This window comes from Bactrocera dorsalis, chromosome 2 (assembly GCF_023373825.1).
Source record: "Bactrocera dorsalis isolate Fly_Bdor chromosome 2, ASM2337382v1, whole genome shotgun sequence".
NCBI lineage: Eukaryota > Metazoa > Arthropoda > Insecta > Diptera > Tephritidae > Bactrocera > Bactrocera dorsalis.
In genome coordinates, this window is record NC_064304.1 from 48356716 (window position 1) to 48377311 (window position 20596).

Genomic DNA, 20596 nt, shown 5'->3' on the forward strand with positions numbered 1-20596 from the left:
CTTCACTTTACCGTAATCCAAAATTATTTTGAGGAACTTTTTACACTGCGTTCACTGTTTTTGGTGCTCATTTCAACACGTCTAAACTTCGCATATCAATCGTTAATGCTTAGTTTTTCTGGTACAGTGTACGGAAACTCGTCATCAAGCGAATCTTTTGCTGCAACTGTTCTTTTCAAAAAGCAATATTTTAACAACACTCGAAATTCTATTTTATTAATTTTTTCATAATAAAAAAACAATAAAAATAATGATCCGACAGCTATCAAATTTATACACTCCCCTCTTGAATGTTAGGGCTAAATAAAAATCACATAGATTTTATTCGTCTAGCGATATTTATCGATTAGGTGTTTTCAATTGACTTGTTATACCTTCAGTAATCCAAATAAATTGGTTGAACAGAAATTATTCAACCCACCACTTTAGAAGTAGTCAATATTTTATGGGTTTGATTCGTTTTTAAGAAACTCCGGAATCTAAGTATAACATGTTTGCTTGTGTCCTCAAAACACAATAGCATAACTATTAAAACACCAAGAGGCATCTGGATACATATGTACTTTACCCAAAAGCTCAACACTTCCCATGTATAACCTTAAAATTTAAAGTTTATATTTTAATAGAGTATTTAACAACCAAACCCCTCAAAATCTCATTTACATACACGTACACCACATCACATGATCCTTCTATTTCGTTTCTTTTTTCATTGCATGTTCATTTTGCAGTTATATTGGCGATATAAATCGGTCCGCACAAGTTGATGAAAATTCTAATTATTTTAAACCAAATGCCAACAAGGATGCCAATGAAATACTTGTTTGGGGTTTGGGTACCACACAGCCAACCATTCCTCAACAACAACAACAAAGGTATCGACCGGTAACACAGCAACAACCACCTACACAACAACATCGACCGCCATCACTTGTACAGCAACAAAAATTGCAATTACAACAGCAACAACAGCTAGTACAACAAAAACTGAAAACACAACAGAAACAACAGCAAACACATAATCTTCAGAAACCACACGCCACTAGTCACAGTTTTAATCCATTTTTGAATGGTGAAAATAATTTGAAACAAAGGTGAAACGCTTTACTTCAAATTAAAGTGGAAAGAAAGGGAGCGAAATTTCTTCCCCAAAACAACTCATTAAAGCAATCATATTTAAAATGATTTAATTCTCAACATGTTCTGATACAATTAATTTCTAAATTTATATTATTTCACTCTTCTTTCGTCAAATTTCACTTGATTCTTTTTAACACCAGTTTTGTAATCTCCTTAGATTTACTATTGCTTTAGGTTACAAAAGTGGTTCCTTATAATCGTAAGATCCTTCATCTGGAAAATTATCTCTCTATCTCTCTTTCCCTCTGTTTTAATGGCAGTTTCTTAAATATCTCACTATATATTTCTCTTGATTTTCCAAAACTGAAACCCTATTCCAATATCATAACCAATTGAAATAATATTAAAGTTAATTCACCAACTATTTATTAACTGTAGACTCTAAATATATTCTCTATAATATCACCATAAATGAGCTGAACCAATTTGGCGTGTATAAAACTGTAAAAAACGAAACAAAAAACTTAAACTAATACACTAATCTGACGAAACAAAGCAAATACGTACAATTGAATTTGTTTTTAAACCGAAATTTACTAAAACTCCTGCCCTCCTTCACAGCCTCCCTCCTAATACACCCACAGACCACATAATACCGAAAAACACTATCTCAAGAGCATCATATACAACAAGATAGCTTTCCCGTCAAAGTATATTTAAACTTTTTCCTCCTCCTCATTCATGCACGGACATTTTTCTCTGCGGGCTTCTCTGAAAGTGAATTAAATTTGCAATTCATTACAACGTTTGTATTTATTACTTTTTTATTCACGACAGCTTATTTGCCACAAAATTAAAAACTCCGGCACAAGCACAATCCGCGCTAAATCCAGTTTATGCGCCCCCACCAGCGCCGTCATCGCATCCGCAGCAGCCATCGGCAGAGGCATTAACCGCAGCCGCACACATTGCGGCTCAATACGATCCGGCACGTAATAGTCTAGCACAACAACAACAAAAACAGGACCAGCTTAAACAGCAACAGCTACAGCAATTACTAAAGCAACAGCAGCAACAATTGTCGGTAAGTAAACCAAGTGGTTGAATAAAGTAAAACAAGGGAAAAGTTAACTTCAGTCTAAGCCCTTCAAAAATACAAAAGGTTCCTGCCAATCCTTTGATCATTTAGTTTGATTGGTAACTATTCAGAAGTTAAAGTTGCAATAATTTGTGCCAAATTTCGTGAAGATATCTGCGCAAATGTCAAGTTTTCTATACATGCTCTCGATTCCGATCATTCAGTCTGCATATTAGATACTTATAAGTTACAGTGATCCAATATCGGCCGTTTCTACAAACTTGCAGCTTATTTTGACGGACGGATGCAAAACTTCAGATCGATATATCAAAACCTGAGAGACTAGTTTTCAATGTATAAACGGGCGAAGGAACAGAGGGACCTCGCTAAATCGACTCAGCTCGTCACCATGAATATATACATGTATACTTTATAGGGTCTCCGACGTTTCCTTCTGGGTATTCCAAACTCCGTGGTAAACTTAATATACCCTCTTCAGGATATACATACATACATACTGGGACATAACTGGTTCTCTCCGGTTACACAGATTTCCTAGACTGTGATTGCACTTTTCTTAACAACCTCATATATTATCTTTAACTTATTGTTGACTCGTAAAGTTAAGAGAAGCACCTTGGAACAATAAAGGGATGTTAGATCATAGTTATAAACTTATATAAAAATAATTATTGTTCTAATTCGGACGCCATGCAATTTTCTTTAAATAATATCTTTCTGCTATTTTATTTTATATAAACTAAAATACTATGAATATGTGTAAATATGAGGGAAAGTAAAGGAATGTTTTAATATTTCGGAAATGAGCTTTTGGGTAATCTTTCTATGCACCAAATTATTACTGCTTAATATGTATCAGGCTACACAAAAATGCCATCCATATTACAAGTATTACGGTCTCAGTTAAACAAAAAATAAGTACGTAAATTTCTCTATGCCGTTACGTTTACTTGAAAGCGAGCGAACAACAAATTAAGCCCAAACGCAATCAACGTAAGCTGGTAGGCAGTCAAGCCCTCACTTTTGAATGAGTTTCAACATATGTATATATAAGTATGTACTTATGTATGTAAATGTTTAGATTTATGAACGATAGTCTTAAATTTTCTGCCCCTCCCTCAAAGCAAATGAAGACTTGTGGTATTCGTGGTATTTGGTATAAATCGAATTTCCTAGACTTTAGGAACAACAGGATTTTCGTATTTATATAACTGTGGCAGTTCATATGTGTTGCGCACAATTCGCTTCGAGGATTTGAAATTAGTGGATAAATAATGCACGCAGAGATTTGTAAACATTTATATTAGGCCGGGTTGACTTGCAGTTTTTATTTCATATCACGTTTTTAAAAAAATTGCTTTTTACAGTTCCAGCAAAAACTTGACTTAGTTACGACTTTCCGGACACTGCTCAGGAAAATCAACCATCAAGGATTGGTATTCGAAGTTTAGACGTGAAATGGGCACCAAAAACGGTGAAGAGGATGAGGTTATTACCGATGAAAACATCAAAAATAATTTCGGATGACCGTAAAGTGAAGTTGTTCGAGATAGTAGGCACTCCAAAAATATCAAATGAATATGTACATCATACATCATACATTCACGAATATTTAGATATGAGAATGCTCTGTGCAAAGTGGGTGCCGTGCGAGAAGTCCAAATGTAATAAACTCGAATTTTTGCGTCGATATGTGTCCATCATTTCACTCCGAAGTCCAATCAATAGTCATCGGAATGAACTGCACACGATGAAACTGGTCCAAAGCGTGGAAAACGCAACAGTCGGCTGGTCTGTACCACCCGTGGAGGCTGAATTTATCGACTGTTGTGCCAAAAAAACGCCCACCCTGGCGTTAAAGTCGCCAAGCACAATTTTGACATGGTCAAATCGTCCTTCTCTTCCGTCGGGGCTTAAATCAGCGATATGTTGAAGAACCTCGCTTTGATGTGGATTGTGGCTAGACGTTCATCCACCGTAGTGAATGATAGTACTCGATGACGGGTAGAGCTTCCACCACGAATGCCACACCAAACTTACACTTCGGGCTTGAACATTTTTGTTAGATTTAGACAATTTTATGTCAGAAGATGGCATACATTAAAGGCATTATTCATACAAAGTTGTTCCCGTTGTACTAGTTGCTTCTTGATTTGTGTACTGGAAAGTGAAAAAATCAAATGCAATTTAAAATTGTGCTATATGGGAAGTAGGCGTGGTTGTGATCCGATTTCGTTCATTTTCGTTCTGTGACAAAGGAATATTAGAAGAATGTTCCGTACCAAATTTTGTCGAAATCAGTCAGTCGTCTGCTAAGATATGGGATTTCGCCAAAAATCGGTGGTGCCACGACCACCGTCCAATTTGCAACCGGCTCCCATAAAGCCTCTAAAACCATATATCAGAGATAAAATTTAATATCTCTGACAAGTTTCGTTATTGATTTATGGCGCTTTTAGTAGTTTTTAACAGTATTGTTATAAGGGGAATGAGAGAGGTATCCTCCATTTTCACACTGTCTGCCAAATTATAATCTTACTTAAATGCTTAGATTTAGAATTTTACTCTTTACTAAATAACCTTCGAAAACAATTTTCTACAGAACTAAATTTTCCACGAGATAGTCATCACCTTTGTTATGAACAAATAAGCAAGAGTTGCGCGCGAACTTTAACACTAAGTTCGTGGACAAACCCTTTTTCTAATAACAATATCCATGATGCAGGAGAATTAATGATGTCAAATATATGAAAAATCGTAGAACAAACTTCTTTTTACAAGAAGCAATTTCTGCGCCTGAAAGCAAATCAATATTAATGAACGTACATACATACGTATACATATGTATGTATGCATGTTGCACTTAGTACAGAAAGTTTTGTCATTTCCTTGAAAATATACTCTATGCTTTTCAAATTGACAGTGGAACATGGAAAGCATTTTGCAAAGCTGCGCTTCTATATATACATACATACATACATAAATATGTACTATATATCAAAAAACAACAAACAATATTTTAGTATTTTCATATTTGCATCACTTTCTTTATTGTCACACTATTTTTATATGAGAATTTGTTTTAGATTAGAGTGTTCTTGTAACGCGAGATAAAGTGGAATGAAATTACATAATTATTTATAATTTTTGATTTCTGTAACCCGATGAATTTTGAATTTAGACAAAAAATCTGTTCGCACTAATCTTACTTCATATAATGTCAAGAAGAAGTACTATTTTCAAATAATAGTATTATTTAGTCTTAAGACTTACTTGAAAGTGTAGGAATTTCTGAAATTTGGAAATAATCGGTGAATATTAGTCACACAAAAATTGCATTTAGAGTCACATAGTTTTTGTGAGTCACCTATGTTTGTATGTATGTAGCATAAAGCAAGGTAGATTACAAATAATGGCTATAGAGAACGGCAGTAGATTTTTCCTCCCCAAGTGAGCACCTTTATTGTCATTGGTCATAATTAAGTTTAAACAAGAAAAAACGCTAACTTCGGCTGCACCGAAGCTAATATACCCTTCACAGGTGCATTTCTTTTAGTAACTATGTGTTCAGTTTGTACGGAAGCTATATGCTATAGTAATCCGATCTGAACAAATTTTTCGGAGTTTATATTGTTACCTTAAGGCTTTAGCAGTAATTCATGTCGAATTTCGTGAAGATACCACGTCAAATGTGAAAGTTTTCCATACAAGCCCTTGATTCCGATCGTTCAGTTTGTATGGCAGCTATAGGCTATAGTAGTCCGATATCGGCCGTTCCGACAAATGAGCAGCTTCTTGAAGATAAATGAAGTTTACAAAATTTCAAAACGATATCTTAAAAACTGAGGGATTAGTTCGTTCATATACAGACGGACGGACGGTCGGACAGACGGACGGATATATATATACTTTATAGGGTCTCCGACTCTTTCTTCTGGGTGTTACAAACTTCGTGACAAACTTAATATACCCTGTTCAGGGTATAAAAATGGGAGAAGTATCCATAATATGATTGCAGACTCAGAAGATGTAAATGAACCTAAACTAATTACATATGTATGTATGTATATAATTCGTAACTAAAACTGGAAGTAGTGAAATACCTTAGATATATTGCACTTTATTTACTGCATACAAGAAGATAAAGTTAGAAAATTTTGCAAAAAGCTCGTCCGTCAAATCTACGTTATTTTAAATTCATTCAAAATAAACAACTTGATTTTTAGCCACAAAAGGCTAATTGTCTACTATTTCAACCAGGTAGGTTCTGCAATGCAACATTTATGAAAGTGTGAAAGCACATACATACATATGTACATACAAACTGTCACATGAGTGGTCACTTGAAATATCGCACTTGACACAGTTCCAGCAATTTCATATCATAGTGGCATTCCCACCGTCAGCTCGTCCGCAAAATTGTGCTGCGTCGCCCTTACTCTCACCATCCCACCTCCTCGCTCTGGGCTATTGACACTTTCGTTTATTTAAATGCATTTTCCATGTCATGCATGTAGATTTGTTGTTTACATTTCAGTGGTCTGTCTGCCCGTCTATTTGCTATATTTCCGTCCACCTTTTGCATTTTCCTGTATTTTCCTCCATTTATAAGTGCAGCGCTTTTACTACGCGCCCTTTTAAGTATTCTACTATGTAAATGGAGTATGTATTCATATGTGATATACATACATATGTATGTATAGGTGCATATCTATTATATTTTCGTACCAAAATTGGCATGCGCTTATTTATTCACCATAGTCACTTGGTTGCTTGTTGTTGGCTGTCATTTTATACCGTTTTCATATTTTGTTTACTATGCAATCAGCTAACTGGACTATTTGCATTTTCACTTACATAAATAAAGTTCGTGGCACCATTGATGGAGGAAAATATTTAGTTTGCATACATACATTCATATGTATAATAAGTTTGCATTATAAATCTTGGCCTAAATATGTAAACATTTGAATGAACGACATCAAAACAAATATTAGTATTTAAACGACAAGTAAGTACATTTGTATGTACAAGTATGGATATAACGGGTAACTCGAAAAGTCCCCGGCCTACCATTGTAAAACACGTTTTTTTTTTTTGTCAAAATTCGTTTTTTATTCAACCTTAGATCAGGAATTAGCCTACTTTTATACTCAATTATTTTTGGCTTTCAACAATGTTAATCTTTTAAAAGCTTAAAATAATATTTTTCGCTTTCCCCTGAAAATAAGGTGTTTGTGGACCCAATGAAAGTTATAGCGATTTTGAAGTTGTAGATATGTATATTAGACCTTGGTTCAAGACGTTCTTCGATGCTGCAGGGATATTGAGCTTAGAGATCGGATTCATATGGGTAAAAAAACTTTCACTCTATGCATTCAAATATAGTTGACAAAGCTGAATCTCCATCCATCTTCACATAAAAATAGTAGAGCTTGCGAAAATCTATATAAATTACAAATGTGTTTTGATTAGGAACCTAAAATAAAACTACGTATTAGAGTTTCAGTAGTTTTGTTTAGAAGCAACCAAATTTCATTGAAAAAAACTATATTGCCAACCCTATAAGGGCAGAGAACGAGAGAACAAAGAGGTAATAAGAATCTATAATATTTCAGACTCAAGCCTTGCATTTTAAATGGTATCCTTTCAATAGAGTTTTATAAAATTCACCCCAGGGTTCCTAAACTCTCCGCGATTGCTTTTTATTCATTTTCTTAATAAAGAGAACCCTAGTCTTGTTGGTATCTAAACGCTTTTCTCTTGAGTTTTCGGCAAACTGCTAATGGAATAAGAGAAGGCAAACAGACATTAATCTGGAATGCCCGATTCGCAAATAAAGTAGAAATTAGCAAAAAAATAAGAAATGAAACAACAACAATTTGAATAAATTTTGCACCGCTAATGACCGGAAGCCATTTAAGGAAAGGAGCCTGGTTTAATGGACTTTTCACCAGCGTTAATAGTAATTGCCCGCTGCGACTTGGGCGTGGTTGGCAGTAACTTGCTCGCTCTATCTAGGAGGTGTACGCCATTTTTCATATTAATCACTTGAGCGGTGGCTTTAATAAACAATTAAAAAATGGCAGAAACGCATTCATTAGCTGCTACCATAAATAAGCTATATATGAATGTATGTATATGAATATGCTTATGCTAAACACAATTAATGACTTTTGGGTAAGCAAAAAAGGCAGACACAGCTACCAAATATACTCGTACATATCGTATTATACATACAGCACTTGTAGCAGCAAGATAATGGTCAAAGTGCTCATAAGATAAGTGATATAAATAGCACGTGTCATAGTAATTTTATAAATATATATGTACATATGTATGTAAATACATACATGTTCGCCATATTGGCGTATTTGACTTCACAAATGAGCCCTTGAGCGGCGTTTTAAGTGCTTTCCGTCGCCCCGTCTGCGTTCAGTGGCCTGCGCATGCGGGTCAACAGCCACCAAGAAATGACTAACAACAATTGCTTGCAACAATCATAGTGCGATGTGTAATTATCTGCTGCCAACCGTCAGTTTGCAGACACTCTTCTTTCTACTTTTTGTCATTGCGTTTGGTTGTGTTTTTGCTTTGGTTGCTTGTAATTGTGTTTATCACAGCCCATTCAAGTGCACTCGGCGTGTTTGAGAATAACAGCAATTTCCAACTGCACTTGTGTTAGTCTATGTGCATTTGAATGGGTTTTATCTCGCCTGCCTTATTATTGCATGCGCTTTTCTTGTCACTCGGCATTAGCGCTGCGGCGAGTGCAACAACAACAGCAGAAACTGCAATTGCGATGGTCGAGCCTGAAGTACGTAGCGAAAGTGTGTCACAGTGTGAAGGCAAACATGCCGGCAGCCGGTTTTGACGCCACGCAGAGCGCGAAGTGCACAATGCTCAGTGCCAATGCCAGTAGCTGTGTCGACAACAGCAAATAACCGTTGCAAGCAGCCATGCTGCACTACATGGCACGCGTCTGCCACTCAGCTGTGCAAAAGCGCGTCGTCATTTGTGTTCGCATCGGCAACGCATCCGCGTGTTCTCCGGTGCCTTCATCATCATCGCTTTAGAAATCACTGTCTTCATTACACCGCACTTATACATATGTATGTACATAAGTAAATAAAAAATTTTAGTGATTAATATCTTATCTGCCGCAGCAGCCGCCAAAAGGATGACTTCATCTTGGTTTTGTTTATTCTATGTGGAGGATTCATTATGATTCTCTCTCTCTTTACGACTTTTTACTTGTTGGATATCATTTGGATTTAGGAAAGATTTGTTAATGTAATGGTTTTGTAATTCCAAAATTTAATGGACATGAAGTAGTTTATAATAAATAATTTATTGATTTAGAACAGGGTATTTTTTATATGTTTGGTTTTCAGTGAGTGGTAAGATGTTACTCAGTTTGGTTTGCGATTTTTCATGTCATACTAAACAGACTTACTCCAGAATCCCTATAAAGGTCTCTCTCACCGCTCGGATAATTTTTGTGAGACTATGTGAAGCCGATTGTCTCCGCAGACAAGGTTTATCCATTTGACATGGACTCTCAAGAAAAGTCTGAACATTTTGGCGCTGATGGTCAGTATTGAGAGCAAACGGTTTGAAAGTATTCGTAAGGTGATTACCAAAAACATCGGCTTTTCTTTTGTCAGATCTACACCAAGAGTAGTTTTCATCTTTTATCGGTACTTGTCGCTTCGGAAGACGTTGCAGGTATTTAGTAGCTTTCCACAGATTGTATTCATCGTTTTTATTTGGATCAGCATTCTTAAGAAATTCTGCAATAGGTTCTTCTTTCAACTCTGCCAACTTGGATTTTAATTCTTTAATTGCTTTGTTTTGCCTGGTTTTGTCAACCGGATTTCTACTATTCTGCCAGATCCTTCGAAGTCGTCTTTTAATCTCTACCATCTGCGCTATTTCATCTGAATATGGCATATTGTTGGTGCAGTATGGTTTAGATGAATTAAGAGGAGAAGCTAACGAAGCGGCTTGATGTATTTTTTGAGTGAAGTTTTCCACAGCGTCATCTAAGTCTCGTTTTGTTGTAATTTCCATGTTTAGGTTTACGTGGGACTCCGGCCAACTTTGGAAAAATCGTATGTTTGAGCTTTTACTTAAAGGACGCTGCTTTCGCGATGTGACAACAACGGGCATATTCATATTGATAACGAGAGCGGAATGATCAGAGCTCATATCTTCATTATTCGAAATTTCTAGATGATGTGGGTTTATACCGGTTTAAATTAGGAAGTCAATTAGATCCGGAATTTTGTTTGGATCAGTCGGCAAGTATGTGGGTCTGCCAGCAGATAAAACATTTAAATTTTTTTGAGAAACGCACTTGTACAGTTCGTGGCCTTTGGAATTCGTAAGGCGTGAACCCCACCATAGATTTTTGGCATTAAAATCACCTCAGGCTAAAACTCTGGGACCCATTTTGTCGAAAAACGATTTAAAAGTTTCTTTGCTTATATTGAATGGCGGTGGGAGATTTAAAGAAGTCATAACAATCGCTCCACTGCCGGTCTGGATTTTCACAGAAGCTGCTTGAATTGATGGTCTGAAACAATGTGTTTTAGTGATGATGTTATAAGAATTTCCGAACCACCGTGTGCTTTACGGTCGGGTTGGTTCAAAGTAATGAGATCGAATCCATTAATTTTAAAATAGGACTTAGCGGTAAAGTGGGTTTCTGAGACCAGTAATATATCTATATTGTTAGTTTTTATAAAATACTCATCTTCCAGCCTATGGCTACTTAGTCCATTGGCATTCTAAATCGCTATTTTTAGACTTAGCTTAGTTAAGAGAGAAGACATCATATTTGTTAGAGTCGTGGTTAACTCAATTTGTTTGGCAATCAATTCTTCGAGTTTGTCAATTTTTTCATGGCGTACTGTGGTTTTAGTAGAACTAAGTTGTCCTCTTGTTACATCAGCATAGCTAACGTTTTTATGGTGAACTTGTTGTTCGGCATTTGTAAGATTGACCAAGGAAGGCCTTGTCTTATTATTAAGCGAGTCTTTTTTAGACACTAACTCCTGATAAATTCTACAACCTTTGGAATTTGCGGCATGATTTTGAAGGCAATGGTAGCATTTCGGTGGAGTTTCTCTATCTTTTGAACAAAGAGACGAGGGATGGTCTAGTGCACACTTTACACATTTGCTTTTTGCAATATTGCTTAGTATGGCCGAACTCTTGACAGCGGTGGCATTGTACCAAATCGTTAACTTTTCTAGGTGGCTCAATCTTTACTACGGTATTGCATACGCGATTTACGATACGATTACTTTTTTATTTTTTACCCGTTTTTTGCTAAGTCATGCTTGATATCATCGATAGGAGTTGAAAAGTGAATATTTTATATAACTATTCGATATGGCTTATCTTCTTTCAATTGTTATGTGTGAAAAGTAATATTATTGGTATCTAAATAGCTAACAAGTTTTCTGTAGCAATCACTGTTTGAAGTCATCACTCTCGCTTGTCCGTCCCTGCCTGACTTGTAGGTAAAATTTTCTTTACCAATAACAGTTGAAAAGCTTTTCAACATTTTATTTATATCAATCACTTGAGGTACAAAAATTGGTGGTGGTTTAAGTTAACATTGAGTCCTTTTTTTCCTTAGAATTGTGTTTATTACTTTGCACGTCCAAATGTAGCACAGAAAACCGGGTTGACAGCTGATCCATCAGCGTTGCTCACATTTAGACTGTTATGTGCCGTCTTTTATGATGCCAAACGAGAAACTCCTGTAGTTGGATATCAGCTATCGGCAAAATAAAACATGACAACAGGTGTTTTATTTCTATCTTCGCTATTTCACGATAATATTTAAAGGTGTTTTTGCCTTGATTTGACAAAAGCGGGGCATCGAGGAGAAAGTGTTGGATTGATCATTTTCTTCCAAACAGTTGATGCAGCTGGCATGTGGTTAGATGTTCACCCTTACGGCATGGGTCCCGACCGGACAGCGCCTAGTCAGAACTGCTGAAAGCAAAGAGTTCTTTAGACCTCCTACGATTTACCCTTAGCCAGAAGTACCCTGCGACTGCACAACTGCTAGTAGACGACCAGCATTTACTGAGGTGGTCTAAGGCCCAAAATTACAGTAGTAAACCATAAGAAGCCAAAGGAGATCATATTTGTTTCTATTTTGCCGTTATTGAAACTGAAGAGCATACCCTAGAAAGTTACCAGCCTTACAGTTTCAGTGAAACAGTCTAATGATAAAATAAATCGATGCTAGACATTTGGAGTCTAGACAACCTTTTACTAGTTTTGAGCACACATTCAGCGAACTCAAGGCATGCCCTACTGTCGGAATGGATAATCACCATTCTGACGGAGGCTACGTTTCGGAGCCTTAGATCTACTGCTACTTTTATGGCATCCACCTCCACTTGGAACGCACTGCAGTGGTCAGGAAAGGAATGTATATGAGTTAATAAGTGACAGCCACGGCTAGGTTCGGCACCTGGTAATCCAAGTATTTTGAAATGAAATCGAAGTGTGCGAGGATTTCAGAGTACTCAGGCTCACTGTCATCTACAAGGTGCGTCCCAAAGTAAACAGTACTTAAAAAAAAACTAAATACTTAACTCTGTCAGCAAGCTGAAGACGCGTTCCTTCTATTGATAGTGGATGCGCCTCTGGTATTTTGTACTTCTCAGTGAATAAAACCAGTTCGATCTTGCTAGGATTTATGAACATGCCGTTTTCAGCAGCCCAGAGCACATAATAATATCGACCGCGTAGGCGATCATCCAGCAGTCGAGGTGCAGATTATCCAGAAGATCATTGGCAACCATGATCCAGAGAAGAGGCGAGAGAACTCTCCATTGTTGTATGCCCTCTTGATATTAAGGAAGATCTCCACAACAAATTCCTTGTCCCTTATGGTTCTCTCTAACCAGGAGACAAGTTTTTAATAAGGAAGAATGGGACTGTTGGGTCTGAAATGTTAGGCCGACAAATGCGATCTCGGCCCGGCCTACGGGATGAATGCAACCCTAACCTGTATCCAAGTCTCAGGAATTTTGCACATTCTAATGTATCATTAACACTTCCCTCAGTTCGCATATATACATAGATATCAGCTAGTGATGGTGTAATGCCATCCGGCCCAGGGTAGTTGAATGGTTTGAATGAGTTGATCGCTCATGATGTTAGATGCTATTCATCCAGAATACACTAAACGTATGCATAGTCCGTCGTTACAAACTAAAGACGGATCCGTTTTCAACAATGACTAAGAATCTACTAAACTTTGTCGCAATTCCCGTACGCGCCTTTTTACCAAGAGGGACTTCCGATTGACTGATATGTGAGACACATCCTGTTTAGTTACCTCATGTATCTAGCAAATACTTGCTCAGCCACATGGGAAAGAATAAAAACTTCCATCTGTTAACTCAAATTTTGCCATTTCTATTGCTTAATTCCGTGTTTGTCTTTTATTCCTTTTAGCCCGAATTGGCCGCACAACTAAAAGAAGCCTTACGAATCCAGGCGGAACAGCGTATAATATCGCAACAACAACAAATACTTGACAAACAGCCGTTTGTACAGGATGGACAGGTATTTTCTTTTGAAAACAAGTAAAAATGCTAAAGCCAATTTTTAATAAAATTGTATTATATTTATCTCAGCCAATCATGCCAAAGAACTATGATCCTTTTTACAGTCCAATTCTTTTGAAAATTGATAAAATTGTTGAACAACTCGGAGTTACAGATGATCTTTGTAAAGAGCGTCTTATCTGTAGCATGTATAAGGATCCAACGCGGTACAGCCCGCATAGTAATTTCGTATCTGCGGAGCTGAGTCGGTAAGTAACCAAATGATATCTTAGCAATGCAATTTGCACCCAAACACCGCACTGCATACGTATGTATGTTGTTGAAAAATTATTATTGACAATTTGAAACATATTTGGTTCCGATATTTTTTTAAACTGTGGTAAACAAAGTCTTCAGAAAGTCAGTTTATATTTCAAATCGGTAACTGTACCCAAAACCCTCGCAAAACTAATACGGCTGTGTAAACTGACGTCGAGCAACACCAAACGCTCCGTCAGAATCGGGAAGGACCTCTCCGAGCCGTTCGATACCAAACGAGGTTTCAGACAAGGTGACTCCCTATCGTGCGACTTCTTCAACCTGCTGCTGGAGAAAATAATTCGAGCTGACGAATTTAATCGAGCAGGTACAATCTTTTATAAGGGTGTACAGCTACTAGCGTATGCCGATGATATTGATATCATCGGCCTCAACACCCGCGCCGTTAGTTCTGTTTTCTCCAGACTGGACAAGGAAGCAAAACAAATGGGTCTGGCTATGAACGAGGGCAAGACGAAATATCTCCTGTCATCAAACAAGCAGTCGTCGCACTCGCGACTTGGCTCTCACGTCACTGTTGACAGTCATAACTTTGAAGTTGTAGATAGTTTCGGATATTTGGAAACCAGCATAAACACCACCAACAATGTCAGCCTGGAAATCCAGCGCAGGATAACTCTTGCCAACAGCTGCTACGTCGGACTGAGTAGCCAATTGAGAAGTAAAGTCCTCTCTCGACGAACAAAATCCAAACTCTATAAGTCACTCATAATTCCCGTCCTGATATATGGTGTAGAGGCATGGACGACAAGACAACTGATGAGTTGACGTTGCGAGTTCCAATTGAGAAGTAAAGTCCTCTCTCGACGAACAAAATCCAAACTCTATAAGTCACTCATAATTCCCGTCCTGATATATGGTGTAGAGGCATGAACGACAAGACAACTGATGAGTTGACGTTGCGAGTTTTCGAGAGAAAAGTTCTGCGAAAGTTTTACCGTCCTTTGCGCATTGGCCACGGCGAATATAACATTCGATGGAACGATGAGCTGTATGAGATATATGACGACATTAACATAGTTCAGAGAATTAAAAGACAACGACTACGCTGCTAGGTCAGAAGAAGAACTGTACCCAGAAACAACATCGAAGTGGCGGAAAGAGTTCACGAGATGTAGAAGGGTATATACTTACTCTGCGAACCCTAGTGTTATATAAACATAAACGTAAAATCTAAAGTTAATGTACAAAAATTAACAAAATTTTCGTTTTTTATTTAATTTTAAAACCTTATATTTTTCACTTCTGTTTATATCTCCAATCATATTCACATTATCACACATTTAGGTAATGTACTTAGTAGGTATATGCCATATCTAGTACATATTTAACTATATATCAGCTGCAATAAAAGAGTTGCACATGCGAATAATAAAATCCAGCGAAGCTTAAAGCTGTCAGAAAAATTAGAGCAAATTTGTCACCTTTTATCATCATTTGTCAAAATGCGCAAATTACAAATGGGCATTTACGCGAATGCACATGTACATATCTATAAACCCACTCATTCACGTACAATTTTTAACGAGAATAATAAGTAAATAGATTTCCTCGTCAACGCCTGGAGACATATCTGACATATTTGCTCCAATAATTTCAAATCAACGTAACAATAGTGATGGAAATGTAAAAATAACCTTTATATATGACATATTTGGGTCGTTAATAAGGTATTCAAATTCTTTTGCTGTCAAACTGGTCATTTGAACAAAGTAAAGTGTAATCTTTTCAAGAGGAAAAAGCATTATTCCATAAGTTGGTGCCATTAGATTTGAATCCATATTTTGTAGTTAGACCCGACTTCAGATAAAGTAAGTAGAAATTGCACAGCTGTCGGACACTTAGTCTATGAAATGACATTTTGACTGACTCAAACATTGGTGTCTTCAAGGGAGTTTAAAAATGAAAATCTGTGTTATTGAACCATTTTGGCTAAATTCCCTATAGAGGATGTTTCAAGGGAGGACGAAGTTGATGAATGAAATGAAGTTGATCAATACTTGTAACGTTCATAAATATTGGGCTATGTGCCAGTTTGTGCATAGTGTATTCCGCTTTAGTTCAAAATCAAGGCACTAGATTTCAGTAGCAATATCCTTTATATTCTCCGGTCCTACAAACAACATTTTCATGTTCCCAGATCTCAATGCTAAATGGTTAAATATGTATCAACGATGACAAATAATCAAACCGAGAGGTATTTTGAAACAAATATTCTTTTACCATAAACAAGCTTATCTTTCTTAGTCGGACGAAATATCAATCCTTGATTTTGTTATAAAAAAATAGCTTTTCAAACCCATTTTAGCGTACCATATGAAAAACTGTCATATGTCCCTAGAAAATTTTTAACATAAACGTATTCTTAACAAACGAATTTTTAATATAAATTCGAGCAAATATTTTGGCAATATGAAGAAGACCCAAGTATCCAATATATTTCAAATTAATATTTTTTTACTATTTTGTTATTCCTACATTGCGCCAACCGAATAAAGTGTTCCATTTTCCATTAATAGGAATTAATTGCAGTACGTATTAAACACGAATTTAATACAGTTATGTACGTTCTCCATTAATATCAAATAAATCACGCGAACGTTGTTGTTGGGGACCTTCCTGTTGGTGTTGGTTGCAGGAACGATGTACGTAAGAGAAATTCATCCTTATTATCAATTTTCACAGTAACAAAAGAAAGTATACAAATGAAATTTTACAAAAATGCAATATCTACTTTGATTTCAGTTTGCTGCTTCCTTCTGATTTTGATTAAAAACACATCACTGATTCCATTTGTAATTTCATTTTCGCAATACACAAAGTGAATGTTAAAGCAGCTTTGCAAATTGCGAAAGCAAATGGATATTAATTTCCGATTCCATGGTGCTTCACTTAACGGTTACTTATAAAGGCACGCATTTTTATTGTGCTCGAAAGAAATGGCGAAGTAAAGCAATTTAGGAAGACAGTGTAGTTGTGGAATTCATCTGTGTGCATCATTAAAAACAAATCCCAATGTGTCCTAATAAATCTCTGAATTTTAATGCAAAAACAATAAACTGATCTAATTAAGTGTTGAGAAAAATATCTTCTTGTCTGCTGAGACATTGTTCCAGCAGCATTCATACATAATGTACAACCTCTTTGCACTGCCAAACTTCATATAAATTTGTAGAGAGAGTTTCCCTGCTACTTAAAAAATCCGCACATGCTCTTTGTGAAGCACGTATGAGCTTAAGAACATATGTCGCTTTATTAGAGCTCAAAAGCCTAAAAGCACTAACTTTCAAAGCATAAGTACATATGTGACTGAATTATTCAGCTCGCGTACTAACGCCGCCACTGCGTTGGAAAGAAAATTAGGAATTTACCTATTCATGCTAGACAGAAGTACAATCTAAGTTGAGGATGTGCTCTGAAATATTTGTGTAAACAAACATATTTAACTGTTTAAGATGTTTTCAATTCATCCCTGCTATAAGAATATTCGAAATTTGTATTGGATTCGAGATTAATATAAAATCGTATATGTAGATAGGCATTAAAGATAGTGCATGATTGAGATAGTCACTTCAGGGGCTTAGAAAGCTGTTAGTTTGATCTAAAAATAGAAACAAACCAGAAAAAACTGTGTACAGCGAAGTGTTATTGGAAACAATGATAAAGGCTATGTTCGTTCTTAAAATCTGAATAAAGGCTAACATTTCTATGAATATGAAACTTATTTGTATTCACACGAAAAAATAATAAGTAGAAAGCGCACATACGTATTTAAATTTTTATGTTGACATTAAGAATTTCGAACGTAGAGAATTCTTAAAATAGGCTTACAAATTAACTCAAACTATTTCACTAAAATATATTCCTTAAAAACTTACAAAAGTTTTGTTTTCTAATATGTCTATTTCCATTCTTTAGTTCATTTCTTTTCATGACTTCTTTGAAATTTATGAATGATTATGAATGAATTATTATGATATTAACTTATAGATATAGATCAAAATTATCCAAATATATAAATCATAAGTTAGATTACATCAAAATCGATAGCGCGATATTTTGTTCTGCAATGTATGCTGTGATAAAAAGAGCTGTCTTTAAAAGTCCATTTAATTTATTTTAAACGAGCTACTTGTACATATCTCAAGAAAGCAAAGAAGGCAAAATTTTAATTAAATTTTGAAACTTGAATTTGGCTTTATTTCTAGAACAGTTATTAGTAATAAAATTATTATAAAGACTATTTCCTACAAGGCCTATAAAATTGCCAATCAAAATTTTAAATCGAAAATACCACCCTATCATTAATCAGTATTCTGTATTCTATCATTTCTATGTCTTTACACGCACTCATCAACAACAACTATACCAAATGCTGACAATTGAATTCACGCAGCGATACGAGTGAATTGCAACCCGTGTCGAACCCGAACGGGGCCGTTGTGCGCTTCTACCGCTTCATACAAGCCGCCCGTGATGGACAGGATCAAAGAGATTGCCTACGCCTTTATCCGCAGTGCAACATTAATACGGAATGAGTTGCGCTTGGCAGCGAAGCGGAAATGTGAATGACACAAAATCGATACGTGGGGATACTGAAGTGAAAGCTTCAAAGCACCTGCTTATGCATAGTGGGCATTTGCAGCGTTTTAGGCGCAAAAATGCCAAAACAGTAAATTAACTAAAGGGCCCGCAGCTAACTTCGTAGCCACACCGAATAAGTAATCAACAAACACAAATTGTATAGCAATTTATCCCGCGGCGTTAAGCAGTCGATAGATTTTCAATTTTTCTACTTTCGCCGTTGCTTTTGTAAATAGGATTAGTACATAAGTCGATTTATTTATTTGATCGTTTAATTATTTTGTATGTAGCTTAATTACTAGTATATTTTAAGGACTAACCGTTACAAGCTTTGCTTGTTCTTTGATATTTATTTGTTAAAAAATATACGGTTTCTAATTTCTCTAGTGAAACTAATTTTAATACCGCTGTAATTATGCACCAACGACTACATATCATGATTAGACTCGATGAAAGCTGCTGCTTATTTTTCAATTACGTCGCTTGTAGAATTAGAATTTACATTGAATATAAGCTGGTTATACATGTAAAATAACTTATTATATTATATTTGAAATATTTAAATTAATTTTTCTGAAGTGGTTTAAATGCCCACAGCAAGTCAGTTATCGTCATACGTATATAGAAAATTTAGTCAATTGTGAATTATGAAAATTTTGTTCATCTTGCAAGTGATTGCAAGGTAAATGAATATACATATATTATTACTGTTATTTAAATTAATGTCAATTAAGCATGTTAAGATTAGATAAAAATATAAAGTGTATACTATATGTATATAATTAAACTTCAGTCGATAAATTATTTATTTTCTATTTGTTAATTTATAAAAAGATGTTTTTTATTTAGCTATAATATTGATGGAAAGTCTTAAATTACAAATATTAATACAAGTATGTAATTATTCAAATAAAAATAAAGACAAATATATAAAAATAAAAAAATTTAATATTGTATAATGATTTTTAACCAATTTATGGGGCGCTACTTCTGTAATACCCGTTTGATTACATTTTTAAATTATTGGGGGTTCCCCTCTATATCATCAGAAAAAATTAGATCAATTTTTATTACATTCCCGTTAATAAAAAAAAAATAAACTTAGTTCCTTTCTAGGAAATTGCTTATTTTATTGACTACTTACCCTCATTAATCGATACATCCAATAAAGTTTTCTGGAAAAACAAAACATACTTTAAGTGGCTACTTATACATTACTGTGGGTAAATGAACAAATATTCACTGGGTACTCTTTAAAATAAATTCTTAGACACCTCTAAAAAGTCTCTCCACATATGAGCTCTTAATAGTAACGGGAAGGTCTTCCGCATTACAGTTTTATATTTTTTTATTATCAGATACAAAAATTCAAATCTCGCTTCCAACTACTTGAAAATACAGCAAAATTCCTCATTACGGATAGTCCTCATAGTGGTTTCATTATTATTTCGCACAAAAACAATTCCTATTACCGGGCATGGCCAAACACGACGACACTATTTTGGTAAAATTTCTCTGATAAACGGACAAGATTTCATAAAATTTGGCTCTTATTTATTAGATCTTTAAGAATATATTTCAAACACTTGTTTTTGCCACGCCCCCATAGGTGGTGAGCTCCCTTAGCGGGATAAAAACACTGCGACGGTGGATTTCCACTTACGAGGAATTTCACAACATCGCGTTTTATAGATTATGTACGAAAATAAAAGCTCCACAAAATAGTCTCTTACGTTAATGTTTTTTTTATCCAACCGCTCATACTCATTTTATCCCGGAATTATTTTTTTTATATCCTCCTACTAGTTAGTCTAAAGGTTATCACAAATGAGAATTTGTAACGGATTTTGTTCATTTTTAATGACATCTGTTCTCGATTTGTATACTGCAAAAAATTAAATAAGGAAGTAAT

At 35.6% G+C, this 20596-nt stretch overlaps 1 protein-coding gene across 1 annotated transcript in view; it reads left to right on the forward strand.

Annotated features, from left to right (window-relative positions):
• The window catches only part of LOC105221922 (uncharacterized), a 41591-nt gene extending 21963 nt beyond the window's left edge, over positions 1-19628 (forward strand). Inside the window, exons 6-10 of the mRNA XM_049447131.1 lie at positions 732-1094; positions 1918-2164; positions 13670-13780; positions 13852-14030; positions 18497-19628. Coding sequence (XP_049303088.1) covers positions 732-1094; positions 1918-2164; positions 13670-13780; positions 13852-14030; positions 18497-18638 — 1042 coding nt within the window. The 3' untranslated portion in view covers positions 18639-19628. The remainder of the gene's footprint in view (positions 1-731; positions 1095-1917; positions 2165-13669; positions 13781-13851; positions 14031-18496) is intronic.
• Positions 19629-20596: the final 968 nt, after the last annotated feature.